Source organism: Cynocephalus volans, chromosome 17, assembly GCF_027409185.1.
Source record: "Cynocephalus volans isolate mCynVol1 chromosome 17, mCynVol1.pri, whole genome shotgun sequence".
Taxonomy (NCBI): domain Eukaryota; kingdom Metazoa; phylum Chordata; class Mammalia; order Dermoptera; family Cynocephalidae; genus Cynocephalus; species Cynocephalus volans.
The window spans coordinates 27,618,033-27,632,805 of NC_084476.1; the positions used below are offsets into that span (position 1 = coordinate 27,618,033).

The 14,773-nt window shown below is 36.5% G+C and overlaps 1 protein-coding gene across 2 annotated transcripts in view; it reads left to right on the plus strand.

Moving 5' to 3' along the window:
* The window catches only part of ELP1 (elongator acetyltransferase complex subunit 1), an 85,779-nt gene that overhangs the window by 58,339 nt on the left and 12,667 nt on the right, over positions 1–14,773 (plus strand). For both annotated transcript variants that reach the window (XR_010022129.1, XM_063081756.1), the window contains exons 30-36: positions 5,272–5,334; positions 5,733–5,793; positions 7,133–7,246; positions 7,748–7,859; positions 8,991–9,118; positions 9,595–9,749; positions 12,641–12,716. Coding sequence is in view for 1 of the 2 variants with exons in the window: in XM_063081756.1 (XP_062937826.1) it covers positions 5,272–5,334; positions 5,733–5,793; positions 7,133–7,246; positions 7,748–7,859; positions 8,991–9,118; positions 9,595–9,749; positions 12,641–12,716 (709 nt within the window). In the remaining variant the exon portion in view is untranslated. The remainder of the gene's footprint in view (positions 1–5,271; positions 5,335–5,732; positions 5,794–7,132; positions 7,247–7,747; positions 7,860–8,990; positions 9,119–9,594; positions 9,750–12,640; positions 12,717–14,773) is intronic.

Genomic DNA, 14,773 nt, shown 5'->3' on the forward strand with positions numbered 1-14,773 from the left:
CAATTACAGACTTTGCCTAGGAGGCCACATGGGAAAAAAAGCTGCCCTCCCCACACCAGACTTGGTGTACTGCCAGTGCATTATAGGCAAGGACCTCAGGGCCCCCTGGCCAGTCATGTTCTACACATATTTGCATTCCTAGCCCTGGTGCCTTCATTCCTAGGTCTCTATCTGAGACCTTGGACCAAGGTCATCTTCTGGCACCTCTGTCTAGGCTTCCTTATGGGGTAAGAAGTGGGAAACCTTGAAGACACTTTTCCCTACTCTGACTCATTGCCCAGTACTTTTTCACTCCTGGCCCTCCTACTGCATCTCCCAAGGTCCCTAAATGTTGCTTTGCATTGCTTATACCCCCATGGATTTTTCACCCCACTTCCCCTGGGTGATGGAGATGCAAAGGATTACTCAAACCCCATCTCTACTGAGTAGTGAGAGGCCCCGAAGTGGTTAATCTCCCTGGGAATGCTCAAGTGAGAGCCAACCCTTCCATTTGGGAAATTAATGCCGAATTGGGGTTCTCTTCCTGCATTTATTTTCCAGACCAAGAAGTTACAGGAAGAGACATAGGTGGGGTTATGGTTTAACAGTATAGTCCTCTGCAAGGTCAATATTTGAAACTGCAAGGCTTTGGAAAACCAGGCCCTGTGAAGTACATATGCTTTATATTATAATCCACACATAAAACTGCTGATGCTTTTTGTCCTGGGCTCCCTCAACAGTGAGACAACCCTCATGTCTATACTGATCCATTTGACCCTTGACCATGGTTCCTTGGGGAATAATGGAACAGAGGGAGTTGACACTTTCTATGATTTTAGCCTCTTGCTCATACCAATGCAGTGACTAAAGGCTTAACTTTCATTTTTGGCTTGTTACTTTAATTAGCTTCCCTGACAACTGACAGCTCAGCTCTGTCACAGCTCAGCTGAGATCCTGGCATACTTTTTTCCTTAAATGTTGGTAGAATTTACCAGTAAAGCCATCTGGGCCTGAATTCAAGTTACCAGTTTTTTTCTGGAATGAACTTTGGTAGGGTGTGTCTTTCACCTAAACTGTCTATTTCACCTAAACTGTCAGATTTATTGGCATAAAGCTTTTCATAGTATTCTCTAATCCTTTGTCCATAGGACCTATAGTGATGTCCTGTCTTTCATCCTAGATACTGGTTATTTGTGTCTTTTTTTCTGATTAGTTTAGTTAGAGGTTTATCAGTTTTGTTGATCTTTTTAAAGAATGTTTAATTTTTTTCTCTGTTATTTTTCTGCATTCTCTTTCATTAATTTTTCTTTATTACTTCCTACTTATTGTTTGCTTTGGGTTAAATTTGCTCTTTACTTTTCTAGTTTCTTAAGGTGGTGGCTTAAAGTCATTGATTTGAGACTTTTTTTCCTTTCTGGTTTAAGCATATGAGAAGTCTTCAAAAAGTTCATGGAAAGATTCATATTACCTTTTAATTCCATTTTTCCACAGACTTTTTGGAGTACTCATGCAATGCCATAATTTCCTTCAAGCACTGCTCTAGCTACATCTCACAAATTTTGACATGTGTCTTCATTTTCTAATTTCCCTTGTGATTTTTTTCATTGACATATGGGTTATTTAGAAGTGTGTTTAACTTGCAGATATTTGGAGATTTGACAGCCATTTTTCTGTTATTAATTTCTACTTTAATTCTGTTGTGATTAGAGAGAGTATTTTTTATTAATTCAATCTTCTTGTTGTACGGCCCAGAAAATGGTCTGTTTTAGAGAATGTTGTGTGTGTACTTGGAAAGAACATGAAATCTGTTATTGGAAGAAGTGTTCTATAAATGTCAGTTAGATTAGATTGGTTGATCATGCTATTCTACTTTTCTATATCCTTGTTGATTTTCTCACTACTTCCTTTATCAGTTACTGGGAGAGGAGTGTTAGAATCTCCATCTGCGTAGTGTTTTGCCTGTTTCTCCTTTCATTCTACCAGTGTTTGCTTTATGCATTTTGAAGCTCTGTTATAGGTGCATACATGTTTGTGATTATGTCCTAGATTAATTCATTATGAGATATCCTTCTTTATCCCTATTAATATTCCTTATTCTGAAATCTAATTTGTATGCTAATAATATAGTCCTACCATCTTTATTTTGATTAGTCTTTTCATGGCATCTTTTTCCATCCTTTTAATCTATCTGTATGTAGTCTTTATATTTAAGGTGGATTTCTTGTTGACAGCATGAGATTGGTTCTTGTTTTTTTAATCTAATTAGACAATCCCTGCCTTTTAATTGAAATGTTTGCATTTAATGTGATTACATATAGCAATATAGTTGGATTTAAACCTACCATCTTGCTGTTTGTTTTCTGTTTGTCTCAGTGATCCTTTGTTTCTTGTTTTCTCTTTCCTTGCCTTTTTTTTAGATTTAGTATTTTTCATAATTCCATTTGATCTCCACTATTGGCTTATTAGTTTTACTTCTTTGTTTTAGTATTTTAGTGGTTGCTCTAGGATTTACAATAAATATCAATAATTTACCCAACTCTGCTTTCAAATAATAGTATACTATATATACAAGGGTATACTTCCATTTCCCCCTCTTGTCCTTTGTGCTATTGTTTACGACATTTTAATTCTACGTGTATTATAAACTACATAATAATTTGCTATTGCTTTTGCATTAAATGGTCAATTATTGTTTAAGGAGATTTAGAAATAACCCAGAATGCATTTCGTATTTCTTCTTTTTTCAAGAGAAGTTGGAAATATGGATTTTTATTTGATATTTCCTGAGTTTTAAAAAACTGCAGGCCACTCAAAATGGATCAACAGTTTAAATTTAAGAGCTAAAGCTATGAAATTCTTAGAAGAAAATGTAGGGATAAATCTTCATTACCTTGGATTTGGCAATAGATTTTTAGAATTAACACCAAAAGCACAAGCAACAAAAGAAAAAGTTGATAAATTGAACTTAAAAATTAAGAATGTTTATGCATTAAAGACATTATCAAGAATGTGAAAAGACAGCCTACAAAATGGAAGAAAATATTTGCAATCATATATCTGGTAAGGGTTTAATATTAAGAATATATGTAAAGAACTCTTATAACTCAACAACAACAACAACAAAAAACAAACCAACTTAAAAATGGGCAAAGGACTTGAATAGATATTTTTCCAAAGAAGATATATACAAATAGCCAACAAGCACATGAAGAGATGTTCTTAACATCCTTGGTCATTAAGGAAATGCAAATCAAAACCACCATAAACTATCACTTAATACTCGCTAGAATAGCTTTAATCAAAAAATTGGAAATAGTTACAAAAAGACAAGTACTGTATGATTCCACTTCTTTGTGGTCCCTACAGAAGTCAGATTCATAGAGACAGAAAGTAAAATGACAGTTACCAAGAGTTGGGGGGAGGGGAAATGCGTATTGTTGTTTAATGGGTATAGAATTTCAGTTTCGCAAGATGAAAAGAGTTCTGGAGATTGGAAAATAAGCATTGGCAAGGATGTGGAGATATAGGAACCCTCATACATTGCTGGTGGGAATGTAAAATTGTACAGTTTTACAATTTTATTGTAAACAATAAAACAGTTTGGTGGTTCCTCAAAATGTAAACATTAGAATTACCATGTGACCCAGCAGTTCACTCCTAGGTATATACTCAAGAAAGATGAAAACATGTCCACAAAGAAACTTGTACTTGCATGTTTATAGCAGCATTATTTATAGTAACCAAAAGGTGAAAACAACTTAAATGTTCCTCAGTGGATGAATGGATAAATAAATTGTGATATAAACATAGAATGGATTATCCATAAAAAAGAACAAAGAACTGATACATGCTACAACTTGGATGAACCTCCAAATCATTGTGGTAAGTGAAAGAAGCCAGACACAAAAGATCACCTATTGTATGGTTCCTTTTATGTGATATGTCCAGAATAAGCAAATCCATAGAGACAGAAAGCAGATTAGAGTTTACTAGGGGATGGAGGGAGTGTGAAATTGGGAGTGATCACTAAATGGGTATGAGGTGTTTTTATGGGACAATGAAAAACTTTTGAAATAGGACACAACAATAAGAATACACTAAATACCACTAATTATACACTTTAAAATGATTGTGTGTTACGTGAATCTCACTTCAATAAAACATGCACTCACAGTGTGTCAAACAGCACATCCTACTATGTTCCTTTGTGGATTGGGGTATGGGAAGAAAATATTTACTTATCTTTTTAACTAAAATAACTTATTTAAAGTAGTATATACATATTATAGATTGTTTAGAATGCTGAAGGCAAATACCAGAAAATAAAAATACCTTATTCGTAACACTCCAAGATTGATATTTTTAGCACCTTATTGTATTTCCAGAGTTTTCTCTATGCATGCATACATGTATTTTTAACCAAAATAAAATTGCACTCTATGTGCTTATTCTTTATTTGCTTTGTGTTATATCTCCATCTTTTCATATTAACACATTTTAATCCTATCTAATAATTAATTTTCTAGTTTCTCTAATGGTTCTTAAAATTTAGGCACATGTATTTCATTTTGTATCTTATGTCCTTTGATTCTCTTTTAATCTCGCCTCTTTTTATGATAGTGACTATTTGAAGAAATCAATCGTCTCATATATTTTATCTTTTAAAAAATATGTTTTATATGATTTATAAGCTCATTAAATAATTATATATTGAGGCACGTGGTCAGAATATTTTTACTGGTAAGGGTACAATATCAAAACTGAGCACTGTAGGGTATACAGGTATTTATTACACCCATTTTTCAGTTTTCTGTAGGTTTGAAGTTTTTCAAAATAAAAAGTTAGAGAAAAAAATAAACATTAAAGAGAAAAAAAGGAAAAGTTTAGAAAATCAGTATTCTAGTCTACGATTTTTTCAAAGTGTGGTGGACTCATTAACAGTTCTGGAGCTCACCTAGACCTGCTGAATCAAACTTAGTAAGGAAGCTAGGGAAATGGGCATTTCTAACAGACCTTTCTGGTGGTTTTGATGTCTAGGGATGTAGAGAGATGATACTTACCTTTTGTTTTGTCATTATTTCCAGAATATACACCCCTACTTTGTCTTTTGTATCAATACTTATGGAGCATGGCCTCCAGGCCAGGCATAATGCTGAGGTGGGACTGTAGGAAAGGTATAAGGCTGGCCAGGGAGATAGAGGCAGCTGTGTGGGCAGTTTTGCAGTTGGTTATGATGACATCTGACACGTTTGCTCTGTTCATCTGCTGCCTTCCTTGCTGTTCCCTTGTCAGGATTATGAAGAAGCTGTGCTCTTGCTGTTAAAAGGAGCTGCCTGGGAAGAAGCTCTGAGGCTGGTAAGAGAAGTTTTATAATCCTGTATATGTTGGGTGCTAAGCAGAGAGAAAAAGAGAGAGAGAGAGAGAGCAAGGGAGACCAGGTCAGCTGAAATCCTTGTCTTCTGAGATTAATGAAATTAAGCAGAAATAGCTCAGGTTCCTGGTCTAAGAATAAGCAGTGTTTTTAAATCCACTTTAAAAATTTACCCTTGATAATGTTTGGAATTAGTCCTCCAAACTTGAAATATTACTGGTTTTTACTGAAATGAGTTGAATTTCTTTGCCTGCCTTGTGGTTGGCCTGCTTTTCGGGAAAATGTCCTGGTCACCGCTGAAAGTGATTCCTTTCTTTCCAAGTATCTTAACTCACCTGACTAGAAGTTCTCCTGCCTAAAACTGTCATGTTTTTCTTTTTAGGTATACAAATATAACAGACTGGATATTATAGAAACCAACATAAAGCCTTCCATTTTAGAAGGTGAGGGTTATGTTTTAGATGGAATTCCTCATTTGTAAGTATAGAGAAAGAGAGGAGAGAGATGGGAGAGTACTCTCTCTGTTACTGCATTTTTAATATGTTGTGTGAACCCAATCAGAATTCCCCACAGGATATAATATTTAATTCTGACCAGAATTTTTAATATGGTAAACTGTTAAATGGTAACACATAAAAGATTTGAATGCTAGAAACCTATGATAAAATGCAGTTAAGAATCTTTTTGTTTGGGAATAGTTAGTAAACTTGAATATGAACTATATAGTAGATAATAGTATTGTATCAATGGCAAATTTCTTGCATTTAATAACTGTGTTGTGGTTATGTAAGATAATATCCTTATTCTTAAGAGATAAATGCTGAAGTATATTTAGGAGTGCAGGATTGCATCTGCAACGTACTCTCAAAAGGTTCTACAGAAGTGGTAATGAGAGTGTGTGTCCGTGAATGGATGGGTATTTGTGTGTACATACATGTAGAGAAAAACAAGAATCAAAAAATGTGGTAAAGTGTTAACGATTGGTAAACCTAGGTGAAGGGTATATATGTGTGTTCATTGAACTATTGTAATTTTTGTTTAGGTTTGAGTTTTTTAAAAATAAAAATTGAAAGAACCTTTGCAAATGAAGTTTATGGTTCCCACATCCTGATTAAAATTGTTGGCAGGGTACATTTTGTATCATTCACTTCAGGTACCCCTAACCGGATACTGAAAGCATCCTTCCTGGCTATATAACAGTCCATCTAGCCCACTCTTCTTTCCTTGTCTTTTCATGTTAATGAGAACTTGAAAAATGCTGATAATTCATCTATATAGGCCTTGTATCTATTAATAAAATGTGTCCTTGTATAGTAGCATTTTGTTTTTTTCCCATATATTCTACTAGTGTCATTTTTCTGTCACGTATTTTTCATTGGACAGTAATTTTCAGAAACCATTAGATACATTTATTCCATACCTGTGGGCATTTTGATGGATGTTTAGGAAGAAACATTTGAGTAGCTTTCCTCCTGTTTTTGTTAACAGCTTCCTGTGCATTCCTTTTATCTGCCAGTCCTCTTTTGGGTTAGGTACCAAGTCTTTTTTTAGGTAATTTTACAAGTTTGGTGGTAGAGAGTATTTTGGGCTGGTGTTGAACTCTAATATCTGGAATCTCAATCTCTAGTACAGTAATGCTCATTAAGGAAAAAGTCTTGCTTGGAACACCTAGTAACCTCTCTTTTTGTTGAATTCTAGTCTTCCTTTACCAGCCTCCCCCACTTGGTTTTTTCTCTTTGCTTAAACGTTATGCTCAAATTATTTTCCTTTCTGCATCCTCAGCCCAGAAAAATTATATGGCATTTCTCAACTCTCAGACAGCCACATTCAGTCGCCATAAAAACCGTTTATCGGTGGTTCGAGAGCTCAAGGAGCAAGCACAGCATGTGAATCTGGGTGAGTGTGTGAAGACTGTTGATACTTGCAGGGGACTTGGGGGCAGGCAACGCTGCACATTGTCTAAGCTGCTTAGTGTTCCTCCTGTGTTTTGATTACTGGGCCATGTGGAAGTCAGGCCTCTGTGAAACCCCATAGGGGCTATATATGTCTGTGTTTGTGTGTGTTGGGGAAGGACTTGGGGGCAGGGTCAAACATGAGTGGGAAGAGATCTGCCACACGTTCCCATCATCCCCACCCAACCAGAGCAGCTGACCACTTCTGTGTTTTACAAAATGAGTTTCCTTGTTTCCAAGAAACAAAGAATTTTGGTAAACTACTGATGTATAGTAACAATAACTTTATCATTTAATATTATCTCATTCATTTTGAGAACAACTTTTATATAATTTTCATTTGTCCTTCAATATGCCCTGGTTGACTGAAGTCCCTTTACCTCACTGAAGGCAAACCCACACCAGCAGGGAATGTTTTTGTCTACATCTGGTTCTTCTTTCCTAGATGATGAGGTGCCCCGTGGTCAAGAGTCAGACCTCTTCTCTGAAACTAGCAGTGTTGTGAGTGGCAGTGAGATGAGTGGCAGATATTCCCATAGTAACTCCAGGATATCAGCGTATGTATCCTATTTATTTGGCATATTGACTATCCCCTGGGTATATGGAGAAAGTAGAAGCAAAGAGGTTGGTTTTCTGCTAGGAAAGTGCAGTGGGAGTGGGGAGGCTGTTCATCAATGCCATGTGGAAGTTGTGCAGAGAGTTTTCCAGCATATTTAAGAGGTTAGACTTGGTATTGAAATGTTTTCTTCTGCAGCTTTGTGGCCTGTGTGTTTGCCCACTGCCCATGAGACACTTCTACTGGGTACTCAATTTATGTAATACCTGATTTTATTCATTGAAGAAACATCAAGTGATTATTATGTGTGGGCACTGAATAAATGAAACAATTCTGAAGAAAAAAGATTTCAGGCTTCTTCAGGATTGGAGGAGGTCATAAATATAAAATAAGTCATCACACTTTACCCAGTGTAGTAATTTGTCAGAAGTATTTATTGAATACCCATATGTAAAAAAAACTTATAAGGAGATATGAGTTATGAGAGCTTATCGTCTTGCTTGAGAGACACAAAACATTGCAAGATTATATATTTAAACTGAGTCGTGTTTTAGGAATTTAGAATGGAGATCTGTGGAGTTGTGTGGGATGATAAGAAACTGCAAGAAAAGCAACTAGAACTGGGCTTTTAAGAGTTGGGAAGAGGAAGTCCCAGACAAAACAGATGTCATGATTAAAGACCTGGAGCAGGAAAGAATGGGATTCCTATAGATTTTATTATACTCAGATTCTAATCTAGTATGTCTCTATCTCCTTATTTAAATTTTATTTTGTTGCTTTTAAATTTATTTAGTTTTTTGATTATAAAATTCAGTTTGGTTGTTCTTCTGTTTATTCAGTTCCAGAATATTATTACATGTAATCTCATTTTATTCTGTAAAGCTTTTAATCAAAACTTCAAGGTAAAACATCACCTTTTTGAGTTTTCCTTATTTCCTGTCTATGAGATGTGGCCCTCCCCATTTTATTTTATGTGTGGCTTTAACACTGTGTCACCATTTTCCTCCCAAATACAAATGTTCTCTGTAGACTCTCTGGCTTCCCAGAAAGCTGGTGGCCAACAGATATCTTCATTTTAGTCTGTTCAGCACAGGGAGAGCCCCTTTTTAAACATCTGTCTAATTTCTAACAGGAGATCATCTAAGAATCGCCGCAAAGCAGAGCGAAAGAAGCACAGCCTTAAGGAAGGGAGTCCACTGGAGGATCTGGCCCTTTTGGAGGCACTGAGCGAATTGGTACAGAACGCTGAAAAATTGAAAGGTATATTCTCTATACTTATGATGCTCCTTGACCCCCCAAAACGGTAAATAGGCCACATGGACAGGCAGAGTTCATTAGGGAATTAAGATACAATTTTCCCAGATTGAGGAACAATGAAAACTTGGAGCAGGAAGGGTCGTTTCAGTGCACATTCCTGAAACAGCCTTTCTCAGCTGGTCACTGAGAAGCCTTCCTCCATTTGGCGACCTCCTGACTGAACTGCGAGAGATTTGCACTTAAGCCAGGATAAAAGACTGTGGGACACTGCTTCCTGCCTGGGCCCCGGTGTATTTGTTTTTCTTTTTGTAGTAAATGTTTTGAATTACTCCAGCATTTGGGAAGAAAGAAGACAGTGTAGGAGAAAGCAACTGTGGTGTGATATTAGAAATTTTTTGCTTGGGGAAGAAACTATGGTATGATTCTAGGGGTGGAGCTGGGGACAGAACTCTCCATTCTCTCAAATTTCTTCTCTCTAGGTGAAATATACCATATTTTAAAGGTACTCTTTATCTTTGAGTTTGATGAGCAAGGAAGGGAACTACAGAAGGCCTTTGAAGATACTCTGCAGCTGATGGAAAGGTCAATTCCAGAAATTTGGACTCTTACCTACCAGCAGAATTCAGCCATACCTGTAAGTTCTCTCGAACACAGAGTGCGCTTTTTCATCATCTTCCCAGGTTATTATAGTCATACAATCCCTTAAAAGTCAAAGCAAAGAACTTTCCTTTTCTTAAAACGTGACATGCCTCAGTTAAAGCATCTTTTGTTTGTGTTTAAGCTGTCGGAGAGAAGATTTTACATTTATTTGCCTGTACGGTGACTAGTACACCTTGGTGTAGGTTAAATGGGCTATTATTTCTCCTTTCTGGATGAAGCAGCTCTCATGGAGAAGATGGGAAAATCATGTGGTTGCCCCTGACCGTCAGTGAGGTTGGAGTGGGGAGCGGGGGAAGATAGGATCAGAGTCAGACTCTTACCTCCCAGTTCAGAACTGATGGACAGGATCAGAATCTTTAAAGGGACCCCAGACAATTGCTTTTCCTTTTTATTTTATGGAAAATTTGACTTGTAGCTTCTACTGTGTTGTTATGATGAGGTTTGCTAATTATGTTTAATGCTGAATTGGCTTTGGGTCCTATCATGTATTCTAGGATATGAATTTATTTGTTTATTGTTTATGCCTCTGTTCATTGTACTCCATCTCAAGCCTTTTGGTAAGAGTTTTGATATACCAGAAAGGCTGTTATATCTATCAGGCAGGGTCCAGTAAGGGGTAAAAAAAGGAAAATCACACCTATTAGGTACTTGAAAAAGCTCATGGGGAAAAAAATGGAAAAATAGAGTTAAGAATAATATGACTCCGTGAACTTTTTGAAATACCCTTATATTTTTTCACAGAGAATTTAAGGTATGGATTGGTTAAATAAGTACAAGTTGAGTATCCCTTATTTGAAATGCTTGAGACCAGAAGTATTTCAGATTTTGGGGTTTTTTTGGGATTTTGAAATACTTGTCATAAATTTAATGAAATTGGGGATGGGACCCAAGTCTAAACACAAAATTCATTTGTTTCATATACACCTTATACACATAGCCTGAAGGTAATTTTATACAACATTTTAAATAATTTTGTACATGAAACAAAGTCTGTGTACATTGAATCATCAGAAAGCAAAGGTGTCACTGTCTCAGCCACCCATATGGACAATCTGTGGTTGGTTGGCATCACCATCATTCCTGACTCTCAATATATATGCTATCGATAAGCAGTTATTTTCTTGTACTTATTTACACATAAGAACTTAACAGTAAAAAATATGACATTTCATTAATATGGTGAAAAAATCATGTGTTCAGGGTAATTAAGCAGCACGGTAGCATCACCAGAATACCTGCATCAGCTGTTAAGCAACAGAATAAAAAACAACCGCAGGCTTCCCATCTCCACACATGGCGTCACATAGGTGCTCAGAAAGTTTCAGATTTTGGAGCATTTCAGATTTTGGATTTTTTCGATTAGGTGCTCGTCCTGTATTGGATGACTAAAAAGACAAAAGGGGAACACAGAGGAAAGACATTGAGATAGTAAGTATAGGAAGCAGTTTGTACCCCAGTGGCCAAGGGAACAAAGAAAAAAGTTTGGGATTATTAGAATTTAGAGGCCTGGTAGTGGAGCCTTACAGAGCTGGTTTTTGAGCCTCTGAGAAGAGGGTGCCAGCCAGCTGGTCCTATATTTCTGAGGGGACATGATGAGGCTGGTTGTAAGTGTACAGAAATAAAGAACAGCTGCTGCTGAGGAAAATCAAGCAAATCAAGGAGCAAAATCTCTCCTTCCTCCAGCCTCGCACTCTCCCTCTGGTGTCCCTTATTGGCAGAGCATGACAGGGACCCAGCTGATGAAGAGGAATGTTCTTTCAGGCTTCCGGCCCCAGCATCACAAGCAGTGTATCGAAGGGTGGGTTTGGAGCTGAGAGAGAGAAGGTTAGTAATCAGCTCACTGGTTAGAAACATGCACACTCACTGGGTATTGATTTCCTCAGTTAGAAATTGGATAATACTTCCTCTACACTTCAGTGGAATATTTTGAAGGTTTGACACAAGGGTGGATATAAAAGCACTTCACAAACCACAGAAATAAAAGCAACTGAGAAGCAGGACTCCACAAATTCTTGAATTTATTATAATAGGTATTTCCTAGAGGAAATGTGATCATCATTTTCAAAACTAGTGGTTTCAAACTAACAATTTATAATGCCAATCCAGTGTCCTTCCCTTCCCTCCCCTCTTCAGATCACATTAACTTCTAAGAATCAACTTTATGAATCTTTAGAGAAAATGATCAGGAAAATTGTGTTTTTGTTTTAGTTGATAAATTATGGTAATGGTGTATGTGTAGGATAACGGGAGTCACTTGGAAGAGCTTTGAGTGCATGGCATTGCTTCTGAGAATGTACCACCAAGGGACTGTGTACAGAGCTGAGTGATGGCAAACTAGTGGGCCTGGTGTGTACCTGGAAATGTGCCTGGCGTGTGCTCAGAGGCCTGCTACAGGCTGGAAATTTCTGTGAAGTCTTGAGTTTTATCCTAAACATGTGTGCATTCTGCTTCATAAAATGCACATATTCGTATTTAATATAAAAATGTTTGCTTCCCACAGCTCTTTGAGTAGAATTGATAATCTGTGTATTCTATAGCCTCTTGTACTATTCCCCCATTCCTCAAAGAATGGCTTGCTCATTTGGAAAGGCCAGGCATATATCATTGTAGAGTTTGTTTTCTTTCTCCCCTCCCCATCCCCCACCCCATCATTACCTTGTTCTTCTGGGAGAGCTGAGAATTAGAGGTCTGAGTTGAAATGAGAGAACTGTCATATTAAAATCACATAGGAAAAAAGAGTTACTGTGTTTGATACCATATTAGTAAAAATAATAGGCTGTTTATTGCTGGTAGAGATTTAGACTTCGGTGTTTGCAGTCAGAAGTATACGATAATCTTTGCTGATACAGTCTGCTTTCTACTTAGGTTCTAGGTCCCAATTCTACTGCAAATAGTATCATGGCATCTTATCAACAACAGAAGACTTCGGTTCCTGTTCTTGGTTAGTATTTTTTCGCTATAAATTATTATAGGAGTAAGCAGAAGGAATATCTTTTTGTAAGTGTTGACGAGATCAGCAATATAAGAAATTGGGCATTCACTACAATTTTCCCTCTGCATTTTACTACCACTGAATCTTGAGTAAGATTAGTTTAATGCTTCTAGCGGTGGGCACCTGGTGGGGGGAAATCCAACATGAAAAAAAATTTTACTGACAATGGCATACCTTGTCTGTACAGACACATCACAGTGACAATTTCAGTCTCAACAGTCTATATTTACAAATACAATTGAAAGATTCTTCTGAATCACCAGTTTTGGCTTTTGGCAGTTATGCGTTGCACCTTGGAGACATTTTCATAATCTGTGCTTATAAGTTGGATCTTTTATTTACTTTTTAATTTTGGGGGGGAGCTAGCTGATACAGGGATCGAACTTTGGACCTTGGTGTTATCAGCACCATGCTGTAACCAACTAAGCTAACTGGCCAGCCCAAGTTGGACCTTTTTATCACCTTTAGCATTGACAGTATAATTAGAAGACAAATCCAAAGAATATTAGCATTTTATTTGTATTTCCTGTTTAGTTATACCTAAAATGTTTTGTTCATTGGGGGGAAATGATTCTCAATTAGATTACATATCCCTAAAAGTCAAAAGCCCTAAAGGATTTCTTTTGAAAGTTGGTTAGAAATATTAGACAGATCGGCTTGGCACCTGACTATTTGCCCTTCAGGTGGATCAATCAAGCATACCAGACTCTCTAAGCTTTGAAAAAGTTAGCGATGTGTTGTAAAATAATTGGCAGTTTTCATGGCTATTTGCATTTTCTAGCATGTGACAAGCAGCATTCTGAAATTTTAAATGTAAATGCTGCACTATAATAGCATTTTGATGACATTTGAAGTAGCCTTTGGGGATTCAAATTAAGTTCAGCTTTAAAGTTTATGCTGTTGCCAGGAATGAACAACTACCTTTCATCCCAGCTAAACGCATACATCCAGACAGTGACTACCATCTCCCTTGCTCCCCTTCTTTCTGGAGTCTGACAAGCTGCTTTTGATATTAATTCCAGGACATACACTTATTTCTGACATGCTAAAAATGCATCTTAGACCTGAAGCAATTTGGTAGTTGTTTAGTTTGTACCACACACCTTTTCCCTGGGGTCTTCTAAACGGCTTTCCCACATCAAAGAGCACTTCCGTTTTCCAGCTGAGCCTTAAAGACCTTCTGTAATATTTGAGGGCTCCTCATTATCTGACTGTTTATTATCATTGTCTTGTGATTACAAGGTTGTGTATAAAAAGGGAAGTTTTCATAATTAAAAAATAGGCATTGATGAACTAATTAACAAATCAGTCCCACTCATGTATTCCTCAACTGCCTCTCCCCAGCAACAGTAGTTTCATGTAGTCACACATCCCCATGAGTGGGATTGGTGACTTGGGTCATTTCTCTGATTGTTTCATGCTTTGATGCAATGCGGTAAATGTCATGCAGATCAGTTGCAAGTCTTGCAAAAATGTAATATTTCACAAAATGGGTTAAAATAATATTGGAAAAGTGCTTGAATCATAGCTGAGTTGGATTTGTTACAATTGATAACAAAATAAGTGTTTCAAGTAATGATGATTTGACTACTAAAGGATTAAGAGAGGTTCTTAGAAAAACTGTAAAGCTTTCAAGGCATTTTTATAAAAATGGCTTTCTTAATGAATATGCTAATAATAATAATAAAAATTTTTAAATGCCTTTTTTCTGCTGTGAAATTCAAACATGGAAATGTGAAAGATGTCACATCTTGCTGTCATACAGTTTGTCAGAATAATTACTGCCAAAAAGTCAATAGTCTGTTTATTTTTAGGTAAGTCTAGAATCGAATATAGTTATAGTTATGCCTAATTTTTTAAAAGTAAGCTAAAATACTTCATTTTTGTAACTTTTTTTTTATTCATAAAGTCTCATTCAAACTTTAATCACTGAAATTATGGACTTTGTTGACAATGAATTTAAGTAGCCTTCTTACAGTATTGATACTTTTATTTATTTTTATTTT